Source organism: Anomaloglossus baeobatrachus, chromosome 4 (genome assembly GCF_048569485.1).
Source record: "Anomaloglossus baeobatrachus isolate aAnoBae1 chromosome 4, aAnoBae1.hap1, whole genome shotgun sequence".
Lineage (NCBI taxonomy): Eukaryota > Metazoa > Chordata > Amphibia > Anura > Aromobatidae > Anomaloglossus > Anomaloglossus baeobatrachus.
The window spans coordinates 207,507,540-207,523,713 of NC_134356.1; the positions used below are offsets into that span (position 1 = coordinate 207,507,540).

The following is a 16,174-nucleotide window of genomic DNA, read 5'->3' on the forward strand; positions in this document are numbered from 1 at the left end:
GTGTGTGCTGACAGATAAGCGCACGCGTCTGTCCAGTGACAATGTGGACAGACTGACGTTCATCAAAATTAACAAGTCATGGATCCAGAAGGAATTTACAACCCCTGTGTCATCCTGGGGAGAGTAAATGCTTGTGGATTTGGAATGTGCTTGATGCAAATCTAGCTGTGAAGTGTACAACTATGGCACAACTGCTGCCACTGAATGGGTGGGTGTGTGTGGGGCACAATTTTTTGAAAAAAGGGAGGCTCCGCTTGGAGTAACCCTTGCTTACATTGTTTTTAAAAGGAGCCAAGATGACCAAGTCATGGTTCAGCAAAGACTTTATCTACCTACCCCGGTGTCATGCTGGGGACGGTTAATTATGGCGTATTTTTGAATGTGCTTGATGCAAATCAAAACATCCTGTTTGCAACTAGGGCACAAGTGCTGCCACTGATGGGGTGTCTGTGTGCCCAATTTTTGGAAAAAAGGTAGACTCCGCTTGGAGTAACCCTTGCTTGCTGTGTTTTTTAAAAATGATACAAGATGAACAGATCTGAAGGCAAGATGAAGGCAACATCATGTCTCCGCCTGCACTTTCCTCACAAACCTGCATTTTTCCAGGGACACCCTACTCAACACCGTCTACAGACAGCAGCCAGATCTCTGTCCCTCAGATGTGGTCAAATAAAAGGCCACTTACTGCGACCCATGACAAAGTTAAGTGGTTGACTCTATCCCTCTGTAAGCTGTTGGCTACCGAAATGCTGCCTTTACGCGTAGTGGACACACAGGATTTTACAGACCTTATGTCTGTCGCTGTGCCCCAGTACCAGATGCCCAATCACCACTGCTTCTCCAAGAAAAGCATGCCCGCGCTACACCAGCATGTCACACACAACATCACCACTTCCTTGAGAAAATCTGTGTGCGACAGGGTGCATTTCAACACAGATACTTGGACCAGTAAGCATAGACAGGGTCATTACATGTCACTGACTGGGCACTGGCAAACTATGGTGAGAGATGGAGAAGGGTCTGCTGTACAAGTCTTGCCGTCCCCACGAGTTGTTTCAATCCTTCTTCTGTATGTAGAAGTTAATACACTGCTTCTGCCTCTTCAACCTCGTGTGGGTCCTCCAGCTTGGCGCAAACCCTGTGTGGTCAGGCCACCCTTCCTTGCAACTGCGCACAAGGACTACCACACACCTCCTTACAATGCTGGCAGCAGAGCTCAATGCCATCAAGCGGTCAAAGTTTTACTTTGAAATGTATGGGAAATGTGAGTCACACCGCTATTACAGAGAATAGTAGTCAGGCAGGGTCAAAACAATAATTGAGGAACAGGAACAGAATGGGACGGCCAGGACTTAATCAGAAAACAAGCAGAGGTGAAATGCGGATCGGCCAACAAGGTACATAAACAGCAAGCAGGAAAAGTAGTCAGGTAACAAGCACACAAAATCATAAAACTGAACTGGGGGTAAAATTAACCAGAGGTTCATAGCTATGTCTGGCAGTGGTCTGCAGACAGGATGGGCATAAAAAAGGGTGTGGTGTCTTCCCATTGGTTGTAGCTGAATGATGGTATTTCATCTGTGAGATACCCACCAGCTACATTCAGCCAGAGATTCTGCATCTGTCAAGGTAATGCAGCCCAGTGGGTGAGCATAACCTGCGTCCACCTGCGCCGCTGGCATCGACTACTCTCCCATCATCAGCACTATTCATGAAAGGAACACGTTGTCACCTGGCGACCGGAGTACAAATTGACGGAGCGGACTCCGTTGGTGACTTAACAGCCGTGTGCGGCAATGATGCAAACCTGGCTGCGGGCCATCCTCAGGGCAATGTGACACACGTGCCTTTTATGGCTCACGTGTTGAACCGAATTCTCCAGCAATTTTTAAAACACCATCACGGCCTACATGGCCTTGTGCAGCGGGCACGCTCGCTATGTGCTCACTTCCATCGTGCGCACACAGCAGCTCAACAACTTTCATCACTCCGGAAGTCTTAGGGTCTGGCAGTTAAACGCCGGAAATGCGATGTTCCGACACGCAGGAATTGGAATCTGCACATGTTGCAGCGTGTGTGGCAGCACCGCAGAGCCCTGCTGAAATACGGTATGACATATAGCCTGGGATAACTTGATCAAGAGGTGGTGCAGATCACGCTGCTGGAGTGGTGTCAGATCAAGGACCTATGCACCCTGCTACACAGTTCACAAATGTCGACGAAGATGTTTAGCACTGGCAATGTCATTCTCAGCGTGACAATTCTGGTCATCTACATGATGGAGCACACTGTAATTATTATTCGGAGTCAGGTGTTGGGACAAGAGGAAGGGGAGGAAGTACAGGAGGAGTCATATGCGGAAGGGATAACAAGATCTACGAGGTCCAGATGGTCAGCGGCACCTATGCGGCAGTCATGGTGAGGGAGAGGGATTAACAAGGGCGCATAGTATCAGCAAAAAGTGTTGATGAAAGTGCAGGAGCCCATGAAGAAATGGAGGACGAACTGGCGATGGGCATGGAAGACTCAGCAGATGAGTGAGAGCTTGCTCACATTTCGGTTGTGCGAGGTTGTGGGGAGAGGGCAGAGGAAGGATGCACGATTCTCACCTCTCTGCCACCAACACACCAAGGACTTGGTCCTCCTGGATGCACAAGACACATGAGCGCCTTCTTGCTGCACTACCTACATGACCCTCGGATTGTATGAATTTGAAGTAATCCTGAATACTGGGTTGCCACACTGTTAGATCCCCGGTACAAGACAAAATTTGGCGAACTAATTCCTGCCATAGAAATGTACGCACGTATACAGGAGTATCTGCAGAAAGTGGTACGCAATCTTAGATCTACTTTTCCACTAAACACCAGTGCTGCACAGAGTGAATCTCAACGCTTTGTCATGGATAGGAGGAAATGGTCTTTTACTTGTCCACATCGGAGGGACCGAGGGATGGCTGCTGTGCTGAGATGGCGTTGAGTACGGTGTCCCTGCACAGTTGCACTTTTGGTCATATCCCAAAATGAGTTGAAAAAGGACAGATGCTGTTGGAAAGGGGAACAGGTGTGTTGGAAAGGGGAAAAAAGTTTTGGTCCGTGGATTTGGTGGTTAAGCAACTGTAACATTTGCTGAAGAAACACCATCTGTTACAGTGGGACTGGCAGATTTGGATAAAGTGGTATATAATCTGTGACCGCTATATAACGAAAATTAATAAGAAAAGAAAGAGAAAGGTATATATCCCCATCAGCAGTCAGTGTCCGCCGTGCTCCCAGTTGGAAAAGGAGAGGTTGGCAACTTGAAGGTTTGGTGGAGGATACAGAGCTGTGTGGCTATGAAACTAATAGTAGCCTGAACCGAGTTAGACGCCATTCGGATCTGGAGACTGTGAGCCCTGTTAGCGTCACAGGGTCCACATGCCCACCCAGCCCAGGAACTCCCTGTTAACAACACAGGGGCCATTGAGTACGCTGACCGTGTGCGTAGGGGCCACACCTGTGGACAGCAGGCGCATCAGCAGCAGCAGGCCTGTTAATGCCACTGGGCTGCACAAGCAGGACTGGTAGGACAGGAGCTGGTCTTAACCGTTCTGCGTTACCAACTGTGGTGGTGGCCTGCATCCACCACCCTATCCCTGCCTACCTCTGGCCTAAAGCCGCAATGGGTTCAACACATGGAGGTGTGCTCTTTCGGAGCATAATAGAAGACTGCACACCTCCTTGTTGGCTCCAGCCCCTTTTATAACCTGGGTCCGCCCCAAACCAGGGTGAACCACAATGCACCTCCTGGAGACAAAAGTAGAGTGACACGTCATGAGTGGCATAACTAGCGTCCTATTTGGAAACGCAACTTCAATGATGACCTCATGGCTGCCATGACCCAAACACCTCACCAGTCATCGTCTGACCATCATTAATGCGGTGACAAGTCATAGGTGTGGGCCTCTGCAAGCCATTTGGGAGGACACCTGATGCCCTGTGGTCTATATGGGACCCCCACATCAGGGCCAGGGCCAAAGAGTTCATTACCGGACCTAGTCTCTGATGCAGGAAGTGCCTGAGCATGCTCAGTAGCATGAAATACAGTCTCTGAAAAAAGACTATCAGCTTTAGCATGGTGTCTAGGCACAAAACAGGACTTAGACCCGGCACGGAATGCAAGCACCTGTGCAAAGAGGCTTTTCACACTTAGTGTGGGAGCATGCGCTGTATCCCGAAAAGAAGACTTAGCGTCAGGAATAACACAGTCAGGCTGAGCATAATCACTACGCGAAACACTGTAATTATGCTGCAGCTGGGGTACATCGACACACGCATGCGCACTAGCTGCCTCTCCACACTTAGACGTGGAGGGGAAATTGGTCTTGGAGATGTTGTCTATGAACAGAAGGAAAAGCTAAAGGAAGCCTGACTTTCTATCCCTCCGAATTATGAAATGCAGCAATGAATTCCATGAGTTTGCTATAACATTAGCGTAGCAAAATGTGCATGAGGGTGTGATGTAGAGGTGCTAGAAATAGCTTGTCACCAGTGGGGCACTAATGGAATACAACAGCCAGTTCTATGATGCCACTAAATGGCAGTATTTTGTGCTATCATTATAGCTTATTAAAAACAGAGCAGGAGGTTGTCATGCAGAGGTGCTGCACATAGATTTGCAGTAGTGTGAATAGACAAAAGTCCAATAGCCACGTTTAGGATGCCACTAGGTACACTGAGTGTTTGCCAGTATAATGGCTGAGTTTAAAAAAGTTTGAGTGTGCAATGCAGGCAGACGTGCTGCAAATATCGTTACAATAGTGTGAATAGACAAAAGTACAATAGCCACGTTTAGGATGCCACTAGGTACACTGAGTGTTTGCTAGTATAATGGCTGAGTTTAAAAAAGTTTGAGTGTGCAATGCAGGCAGACGTGCTGCAAATATGTTTACAATAGTGTGAATAGACAAAAGTACAATAGCCACGTTTAGGATGCCACTAGGTACACTGAGTGTTTGCTAGTATAATGGCTGAGTTTAAAAAAGTTTGAGTGTGCAATGCAGGCAGACGTGCTGCAAATATGTTTACAATAGTGTGAATAGACAAAAGTACAATAGCCACGTTTAGGATGCCACTAGGTACACTGAGTGTTTGCTAGTATAATGGCTGAGTTTAAAAAAGTTTGAGTGTGCAATGCAGGCAGACGTGCTGCAAATATGTTTACAATAGTGTGAATAGACAAAAGTACAATAGCCACGTTTAGGATGCCAATAGGTACACTGAGTGTTTGCTAGTATAATGGCTGAGTTTAAAAAAGTTTGAGTGTGCAATGCAGGCAGACGTGCTGCAAATATGTTTACAATAGTGTGAATAGACAAAAGTACAATAGCCACGTTTAGGATGCCACTAGGTACACTGAGTGTTTGCTAGTATAATGGCTGAGTTTAAAAAAGTTTGAGTGTGCAATGCAGGCAGACGTGCTGCAAATATCGTTACAATAGTGTGAATAGACAAAAGTACAATAGCCACGTTTAGGATGCCACTAGGTACACTGAGTGTTTGCTAGTATAATGGCTGAGTTTAAAAAAGTTTGAGTGTGCAATGCAGGCAGACGTGCTGCAAATATGTTTACAATAGTGTGAATAGACAAAAGTGCAATAGCCAAGTTTAGGATGCCACTAGGTACACTGAGTGTTTGCTAGTATAATGGCTGAGTTTAAAAAAGTTTGAGTGTGCAATGCAGGCAGACGTGCTGCAAATATGTTTACAATAGTGTGAATAGACAAAAGTACAATAGCCACGTTTAGGATGCCAATAGGTACACTGAGTGTTTGCTAGTATAATGGCTGAGTTTAAAAAAGTTTGAGTGTGCAATGCAGGCAGACGTGCTCTGCAAATGTCTTTGCACTAGTGGGACTATAGCAAAGTCCTATAGCCACGTTTAGGATGCCACTAGGTACACTGAGTGTTTGCTAGTAAAATTGCTTAGTTTAAAAAAGTTGGAGTGTGCAATGCAGGCAGACGTGCTCTGCAAATGTCTTTGCACTAGTGGGACTATAGCAAAGTCCAATAGCCACGTTTAGGATGCCACTAGGTACACTGACTGTTTGCTAGTATAATGGCTTAGTTAAAAAGAGTTGGAGTCTGCAATGCAGGCAGACGTGCTCTGCAAATGTCTTTGCACTAGTGGGACTATAGCAAAGTCCAATAGCCACGTTTAGGATGCCACTAGGTACACTGAGTGTTTGCTAGTATAATGGCTTAGTTTAAAAAAGTTTGAGTGTGCAATGCAGGCAGGCGTGCTGCAAATATCGTTACAATAGTGTGAATAGACAAAAGTACAATAGCCACGTTTAGGATGCCACTAGGTACACTGAGTGTTTGCTAGTATAATGGCTGAGTTTAAAAAAGTTTGAGTGTGCAATGCAGGCAGACGTGCTGCAAATATGTTTACAATAGTGTGAATAGACAAAAGTACAATAGCCACGTTTAGGATGCCAATAGGTACACTGAGTGTTTGCTAGTATAATGGCTGAGTTTAAAAAAGTTTGAGTGTGCAATGCAGGCAGACGTGCTGCAAATATGTTTACAATAGTGTGAATAGACAAAAGTACAATATCCACGTTTAGGATGCCAATAGGTACACTGAGTGTTTGCTAGTATAATGGCTTAGTTTAAAAAAGTTGGAGTGTGCAATGCAGGCAGACGTGCTCTGCAAATGTCTTTGCACTAGTGGGACTATAGCAAAGTCCTATAGCCACGTTTAGGATGCCACTAGGTACACTGACTGTTTGCTAGTATAATGGCTTAGTTAAAAAGAGTTGGAGTCTGCAATGCAGGCAGACATGCTCTGCAAATGTCTTTGCACTAGTGGGACTATAGCAAAGTCCAATAGCCACGTTTAGGATGCCACTAGGTACACTGAGTGTTTGCTAGTATAATGGCTTAGTTTAAAAAAGTTTGAGCGTGCAATGCAGGCAGGCGTGCTGCAAATATCGTTACAATAGTGTGAATAGACAAAAGTACAATAGCCACGTTTAGGATGCCACTAGGTACACTGAGTGTTTGCTAGTATAATGGCTGAGTTTAAAAAAGTTTGAGTGTGCAATGCAGGCAGACGTGCTGCAAATATGTTTACAATAGTGTGAATAGACAAAAGTACAATAGCCACGTTTAGGATGCCAATAGGTACACTGAGTGTTTGCTAGTATAATGGCTGAGTTTAAAAAAGTTTGAGTGTGCAATGCAGGCAGACGTGCTGCAAATATGTTTACAATAGTGTGAATAGACAAAAGTACAATAGCCACGTTTAGGATGCCAATAGGTACACTGAGTGTTTGCTAGTATAATGGCTTAGTTTAAAAAAGTTGGAGTGTGCAATGCAGGCAGACGTGCTCTGCAAATGTCTTTGCACTAGTGGGACTATAGCAAAGTCCTATAGCCACGTTTAGGATGCCACTAGGTACACTGACTGTTTGCTAGTATAATGGCTTAGTTAAAAAGAGTTGGAGTCTGCAATGCAGGCAGACGTGCTCTGCAAATGTCTTTGCACTAGTGGGACTATAGCAAAGTCCAATAGCCACGTTTAGGATGCCACTAGGTACACTGAGTGTTTGCTAGTATAATGGCTTAGTTTAAAAAAGTTTGAGTGTGCAATGCAGGCAGGCGTGCTGCAAATATCGTTACAATAGTGTGAATAGACAAAAGTACAATAGCCACGTTTAGGATGCCACTAGGTACACTGAGTGTTTGCTAGTATAATGGCTGAGTTTAAAAAAGTTTGAGTGTGCAATGCAGGCAGACGTGCTGCAAATATCGTTACAATAGTGTGAATAGACAAAAGTACAATAGCCACGTTTAGGATGCCACTAGGTACACTGAGTGTTTGCTAGTATAATGGCTGAGTTTAAAAAAGTTTGAGTGTGCAATGCAGGCAGACGTGCTGCAAATATGTTTACAATAGTGTGAATAGACAAAAGTACAATAGCCACGTTTAGGATGCCAATAGGTACACTGAGTGTTTGCTAGTATAATGGCTGAGTTTAAAAAAGTTTGAGTGTGGAATGCAGGCAGACGTGCTGCAAATATCGTTACAATAGTGTGAATAGACAAAAGTACAATAGCCACGTTTAGGATGCCACTAGGTACACTGAGTGTTTGCTAGTATAATGGCTGAGTTTAAAAAAGTTTGAGTGTGCAATGCAGGCAGACGTGCTGCAAATATGTTTACAATAGTGTGAATAGACAAAAGTACAATAGCCACGTTTAGGATGCCACTAGGTACACTGAGTGTTTGCTAGTATAATGGCTGAGTTTAAAAAAGTTTGAGTGTGCAATGCAGGCAGACGTGCTGCAAATATGTTTACAATAGTGTGAATAGACAAAAGTACAATAGCCACGTTTAGGATGCCAATAGGTACACTGAGTGTTTGCTAGTATAATGGCTGAGTTTAAAAAAGTTTGAGTGTGCAATGCAGGCAGACGTGCTCTGCAAATGTCTTTGCACTAGTGGGACTATAGCAAAGTCCTATAGCCACGTTTAGGATGCCACTAGGTACACTGAGTGTTTGCTAGTAAAATTGCTTAGTTTAAAAAAGTTGGAGTGTGCAATGCAGGCAGACGTGCTCTGCAAATGTCTTTGCACTAGTGGGACTATAGCAAAGTCCAATAGCCACGTTTAGGATGCCACTAGGTACACTGACTGTTTGCTAGTATAATGGCTTAGTTAAAAAGAGTTGGAGTCTGCAATGCAGGCAGACGTGCTCTGCAAATGTCTTTGCACTAGTGGGACTATAGCAAAGTCCAATAGCCACGTTTAGGATGCCACTAGGTACACTGAGTGTTTGCTAGTATAATGGCTTAGTTTAAAAAAGTTTGAGTGTGCAATGCAGGCAGGCGTGCTGCAAATATCGTTACAATAGTGTGAATAGACAAAAGTACAATAGCCACGTTTAGGATGCCACTAGGTACACTGAGTGTTTGCTAGTATAATGGCTGAGTTTAAAAAAGTTTGAGTGTGCAATGCAGGCAGACGTGCTGCAAATATGTTTACAATAGTGTGAATAGACAAAAGTACAATAGCCACGTTTAGGATGCCAATAGGTACACTGAGTGTTTGCTAGTATAATGGCTGAGTTTAAAAAAGTTTGAGTGTGCAATGCAGGCAGACGTGCTGCAAATATGTTTACAATAGTGTGAATAGACAAAAGTACAATAGCCACGTTTAGGATGCCAATAGGTACACTGAGTGTTTGCTAGTATAATGGCTTAGTTTAAAAAAGTTGGAGTGTGCAATGCAGGCAGACGTGCTCTGCAAATGTCTTTGCACTAGTGGGACTATAGCAAAGTCCTATAGCCACGTTTAGGATGCCACTAGGTACACTGACTGTTTGCTAGTATAATGGCTTAGTTAAAAAGAGTTGGAGTCTGCAATGCAGGCAGACGTGCTCTGCAAATGTCTTTGCACTAGTGGGACTATAGCAAAGTCCAATAGCCACGTTTAGGATGCCACTAGGTACACTGAGTGTTTGCTAGTATAATGGCTTAGTTTAAAAAAGTTTGAGTGTGCAATGCAGGCAGGCGTGCTGCAAATATCGTTACAATAGTGTGAATAGACAAAAGTACAATAGCCACGTTTAGGATGCCACTAGGTACACTGAGTGTTTGCTAGTATAATGGCTGAGTTTAAAAAAGTTTGAGTGTGCAATGCAGGCAGACGTGCTGCAAATATGTTTACAATAGTGTGAATAGACAAAAGTACAATAGCCACGTTTAGGATGCCAATAGGTACACTGAGTGTTTGCTAGTATAATGGCTGAGTTTAAAAAAGTTTGAGTGTGCAATGCAGGCAGACGTGCTGCAAATATCGTTACAATAGTGTGAATAGACAAAAGTACAATAGCCACGTTTAGGATGCCAATAGGTACACTGAGTGTTTGCTAGTATAATGGCTTAGTTTAAAAAAGTTGGAGTGTGCAATGCAGGCAGACGTGCTCTGCAAATGTCTTTGCACTAGTGGGACTATAGCAAAGTCCTATAGCCACGTTTAGGATGCCACTAGGTACACTGACTGTTTGCTAGTATAATGGCTTAGTTAAAAAGAGTTGGAGTCTGCAATGCAGGCAGACGTGCTCTGCAAATGTCTTTGCACTAGTGGGACTATAGCAAAGTCCAATAGCCACGTTTAGGATGCCACTAGGTACACTGAGTGTTTGCTAGTAAAATTGCTTAGTTTAAAAAAGTTGGAGTGTGCAATGCAGGCAGACGTGCTCTGCAAATGTCTTTGCACTAGTGGGACTATAGCAAAGTCCAATAGCCACGTTTAGGATGCCACTAGGTACACTGAGTGTTTGCTAGTATAATGGCTTAGTTATAATGAGTTGGAGTGTGCAGAGGACAAGAGGGTACAGTGGCAGGATTGTGGTGCTCTGGGTAGAGGAATGGAAGCCTGCCTTTCTATTCCCTCCCAATGGTGAAATGCAGGGAGGAAATCCCTGACCTTGGCTACACAGATGCTGTTGCTGTTTGCAGGACCTGTCACCTATGGCTCTCTGACCCTGCCGGTTTGAGCCCTTAAAAGGACTGCTATAAAGTGCTCTCCCTAAGCTGTCTAACGCTGTGTATGCAGCGCATACAGCTGTATCGGCGATAGGACTCAGGACTCAGAGGACGGAGCTGCGACAGTGATGTCTGACACCAAAGACGCAGAAGGCAGATAATGGCGTCCTGGAAGAAATGTCCGTTTTTATAATGCAGGGACATGTGACATGAACATCCTATCATACATGCCGTTGCTTCTCTGGCTCAAAGTCCACTTAGCTGTGTGTGTGTCTGGGATTGGCTGACATGCTGGCCCGCCCCACAAGACGCGCGCGCTTAGGGAAGGAAGACAAGAAAAAAAAAAAAAATGGCGATCGCCATTATAGAAACAGCAGTGATCTGAAGGCGCTGTTCCCGCACACTATACACTGAAATGTCATAATAGTGTGATTCACAGAGTGACTTACACTATTACAGCAGAAACCAAGCTATGATTTAGCTGTTTTTTTGCTGCTAGAACCGTTCTCGAACGTTTCTAGAACTATCGAGCTTTTGCAAAAAGCTCGAGTTCTAGTTCGATCTAGAACAGGCCCCAAAATCACTCGAGCCTAGAACTGGAGAACCACGAACCACGAACCGCGCTCAACTCTAATAGTAACCTGCTGATGATCATTGACAGTTCAGATCAGCAGCATGGCGTAACCACTGACCTAAATTGGCATTCCCCAATGAATATAGAAGAGGCAGCTTTGCCTCTGCAACATCGGAACAGTGCAGGAACATTGAAGCTGGCCAATTCCAGCAATCTGGCCAGCTTCAGAGCTGTATAGAAAACTCTTCGACTAGAAACCAGTCACCTCAGACATACTGCAAAGGTGGCCACAAATCTTTGCAATTATCTGTAAACTATAGACTACAAGATTCCTTTATTGTCAATGACTAATAATGGTAAATGGCTAAGTTGGTTGTTTTTACAAGCTTTGTCCAAATTTACCTGTTTAATAAGATGAAACAACCCCTTTAAATCTTACTGCTTGTCGGTAATTTAGAAACTAAAATGCCTGGCCAAGCCTAGTTGATGGCCTTTGGGTCAAAAATGTTGTTGAAATTTTTTTGTTACTGTGCACGTTTCTCTTGTAGGGTTGCGAAGACATGCCATCTGCAGGCTGTAGTCTACTACAATGTTATCCTGTCACAGAAGATATACAAGCAATATTTCCTAGCAATGTGAACCATTTGCTGTGTATCCACCATGTATATTTCCAAATGACAGGTGCTTCAAACAAAAATGTAATTTCTCCAGCATCCTCCTAACATACCAATGCCAAGTTTGGCTTAGAACTTCACATTTTATGGGTTGGGAAGAGGGAAGATTGAGCTGCTCCTTCTCTGCTTTTCTTTTTTTCTTTAGGATAAGTATGAAGTACTTGCTATCCCAGCTGATGGTTGAACTGGAAATCTATACTTCTAAGCTTACAGATCTAGTCTTTATTATCAGTCTATATCTGCAATCTGACGAGGGCATGCACAATGGGTTCAGCATGGCCAGTCAACATCCTGGCCAGAAGTAGGTAGTGCCACCTCCATGGACACAGTGACACTTTTTATATCAAATTATTGAGTCACGCTTACAAAAAGTTAAAAAGAAGAAAACAGTTGTAAAGTTTATTGCAATACATTATGCAACTGACGTTGTCATGTAGCTCAGTATTATTTAAATATTTGGTTTTGATGTTATTTCATATTAATACCATACTCATAGTAGACACATGTACACACACATACACGCTCATACAGACACATATACACAAACACATACAAACATGCTCACATACCAATATACACATACATACTTGTATGTCATCCGGCGCTGCATGTCTTCACCCTCCCCCACCACCTGTACCCTTGATACGAACATGGATTAAAGAGAACCTTTTATCCTGATCTTTTGAGTGCGACCCTTTCTGTCTGTTTTTGGACATACATACTTGTGCACACACATGTAGAGGAGGTTATGCACCCTACAATGTAAAGTGTATAGTTATGTAAAGTGTAATATGTTATGTGCTGTAAATATGTTAACAATGTGTATTAGTCACATATAGCAGAGTTGAGAATGTTAAATAGCATGTAGTGTGAGGTAAAAGGTTAGGATGTCATTTATAAGAAGTGATGTAAAGTATAGTAATGTTATGTAGATAAATTTTATTAATACCAGAAACAGTTAATGTCAGGTTCAGCTCACTTGGGGGGTGGAACTATTGATGAGCCGAGAAGTCACTTCCTGGTAACAGAGATTGCTGAGAGTCAGTTCTGCAGAAGGGTTCAAGGACTAAAGATGCAGCATGAAGTAAGGGCTAGTCAGGGAACCCTGAGGTAACCTCCTAAAGGTCCGGAGCCTACGGCTCACTTTGACAGGTTTAGAGAGTCAAGCGACTAGACAGCCGTCGGGGCAAAGAAACGGACAGTGATGAAGAAGAGTGGGGGAACAGAGGCACAGGCAGATGAGTGGTCCAAGATAGTGTGGATAGGTGAAGAGGGCGTACCCCAGACTAAAGAGTCAACAGAACCATAGGAGTGAGACTATGTCTATCATAATGCTGAAAAGGAAAATAAACTGTTCACTTTTGGTTTACCAAGAGAACCTCAGTGTCACGTGTTTGTCTACTGCATCAAACGAGGGGGGTTGGTTGTGGGGTGATGGACACCAACCCAAAGATGATAGTAATTGACACACACGCTGCCCGAAGACCTACACACCTACTAACTTTCTCTGGCATAGGATTGCGGAGCCCCCATGGCCTGCGGTCCATATCCTCCTACATGAACATACACAAACATACACACACACACACACACACACACACACACATACAAACATACATACACAAAGATTGTGGATTGTGGTATTCTATGCACAGGTATATAACTGATAGTTCTTACCTCTTCATCTTGCTTGGTAAAATTGCTGCCATTATTTTTGTTAACAGCCATTATTACAGCCACTATATCTTTACCGTTCATTACAGGAGCAGCCAATATGGACTTTGTTGTATATTCTGTAAGGTCATCTACGAAACTGCAAAAGTGGGTGTCCTAGGAAAAAAAAATGCATGTAAACATATACATCTTTGTCTTTTTAGTTTTATTTGAAAAAAAGTCAAAACAGCTTGTAATGTTCTGAAGGGTTAAATTGCCGGAAGAAGTCATGGACAAAATTCAGTTTTCATTCTAACATGAAGCTTTCACTTTCTCACAAGGAGGCGTACATTATGATGAGGCACAGTGGCTTTATAATTCTTGTTTAGAGAGACAGTAGTTAATAAATAGTCAACGCACTTGCAAAACAACAGTCTCTGATCTTAGCAGTGTTCAACACTGAAAATATGGCTGTAATGATCCAGTATGTCTGTTGAGCTTCAATCTGTGAGCACTCCCCTACCTGTCTTAAAATCTTTCTCAAAATATAAGTTGCCCTTCAGTCAGGTCCTCTGTTGGGCTGGCTCAGACCCTATTTATCTCTAGTGGAGCTGAGATATTAGATAATGGTGTCTTACCACACCATACAGTTTTTATGGGCACCCTTCACACTTCAGATTTTGCTTCTTGGGCCGATGTCTTCAGCCTGGCCCTGTGCAGCAGTAATGGAATGGAAAGCTATATGGCACGCCTTCTGAAGACTTTGTATTAACATGATGTATTGACCTGTTTTATATGTGGTGATCAGTGTTGTAGCACTTAGTTAGCCTGTTACTGGCAGGGTTAATGGTTAAAGTATGTTTTTCTCTGTAATCACTGTATTTCAGAGTCAACCATTCCCGGCTGTGATCATACAGCCAGTGGCTTATACATACTACCCATGGTTTGGGCAACATGTATGAGCTGACCGGTTTCCTTTAACTATTAGGGGCCAGCCCATGGTTTGGGAGGCAAGAAGAACTTAATTTTTGCTTCTACTCAGTCAGCATTTTGCAGGAGAGTTGAATAGAAGTTTCTGAAGGTGAAAGAAGCTTTTCTGTTAGAAAAAGGCCACAAATAGAGAGTGTGTTTGGTCCAGATGACTTAAAGATAGCAAGTTTAAAGAACAAGTTCTACCTGCAACTCCAGCAACTTTTGAATAAAATACAGGCAGTGGGATATTAAAATAGAATTTGGAAGCCATCTACAACCTGCAGTAAGCATGGGCCATAACATAACAGAGCTGTGGTACAGTTGTGTTCAAAATAATAGCAGCCCAATATGACTAACCAGATTATTCACTGTTTTTGGTATAAATTATATTACCACAAGTCAAACAATTTACCAGTTGCTGGAGTAGATTCTTAGAAACCCCCCAGAATCGGCATTCATGAGCTACAGGTTTTGTGTCTTTCTATTTGAATAATTAATTTAAAGGGGGTATGTTCAAAATAATAGCAGTGTGGAATTACAGTAGTGAGGTCAATCATTCTGTGACAAGTGTGTGCAGACAATGCTGTTCAGCTAAAATGATGTCCAGTGCTTTAAAATGGAAAGCAAAACCAGAGAGACGTGGAAGAAAATGGAAGACGACCATTCGAATGAATGGGAGGATAGCCAGAATGGCAAAGGCTCAGCCAATGATCAGCTCCAGGATGATCAAAGACGTCTCAAGTTACCTGTGAGTACTGTGACAGTTAGAATACGCCTGTATGAAGCTGATCTATTAGCAAAGTTCTCGCAAAGTCCCACTGTTAAAAAAAGACATATACTGAAGCAGATACAATTTGCCAGAGAACACATCAACTGGCCTAAAGAGAAATGGAGAAATATTTTATGGACTGATGAAAGAAAAATTGTTCTTTTTGGGTCCAACTCTGATTCAAGCCATAGTACACTCTGGAAACAGTGTAGCATGGTGGTGTAAGCATCATGATATGGGCAGGTTTCTCTTACTATGGCTCTGTGCCTATTTACCACATACCAATGATCATGGACCAGTTTGCATATAACAAAATACTTGAAGAGGTCATGTTGCTTTACGCTGAAGAGAAAATGCCCTTGAAATGGGTGTGTCGACAAAACAATGACCCTAAACGCAACAGTAAACGAGTTAAATCTTGGTTCCAGTTCAACAAAATTGAGGTTGTGGAGTGGCCAGCCCAATCCCCGGACCTTAATCCAATAGAACACTTGTGGGGTAACATAAAAATGTCATTTCTGAGGCAAAGCCAACAAATGCAAATAAATTGTGGGTTGTAGTCAAAGCATCCTGGCCTGGAAAGAATTGACAGACGCCAGAAGTTGTTGACTCTATGCAACATAGATGTGAAGCAGTTCTAAAAAACTGTGGTTATACAACTAAATATTAGATCAGTGATTCACAAGACTGCTAAACCCTAAATAAAAAGAGGACAGATTCTGAGTATGTAAAGACAAATACAGACACTGCTATTTTTTGGAACATCCCAATGTCCATTTTTTTAGATTTTCTGTGAAGCAGTTAAACATTATATACATTTCTCTGCATATTTTGATTCAGAAAACAGTGTGCAATATTCCCAATGCATGGAAATAAAAACTATTAGAAAGATTTTAAAGAAAGAAAATTAGAAAGATTTTGGGCTTAACTCATGTTTTTGAACACGCTGCTATTATTTTGCGCACAACTGTATATGTAATTCCTGACGGACGGACGC

At 43.0% G+C, this 16,174-nt stretch overlaps 1 protein-coding gene across 1 annotated transcript in view; it reads right to left on the bottom strand.

The window, feature by feature from the left end:
- Positions 1–16,174, bottom strand: part of PDE6A (phosphodiesterase 6A) — a 223,790-nt gene that overhangs the window by 116,855 nt on the left and 90,761 nt on the right. Inside the window, exon 2 of the mRNA XM_075342357.1 lies at positions 13,461–13,613. Coding sequence (XP_075198472.1) covers positions 13,461–13,613 — 153 coding nt within the window. The remainder of the gene's footprint in view (positions 1–13,460; positions 13,614–16,174) is intronic.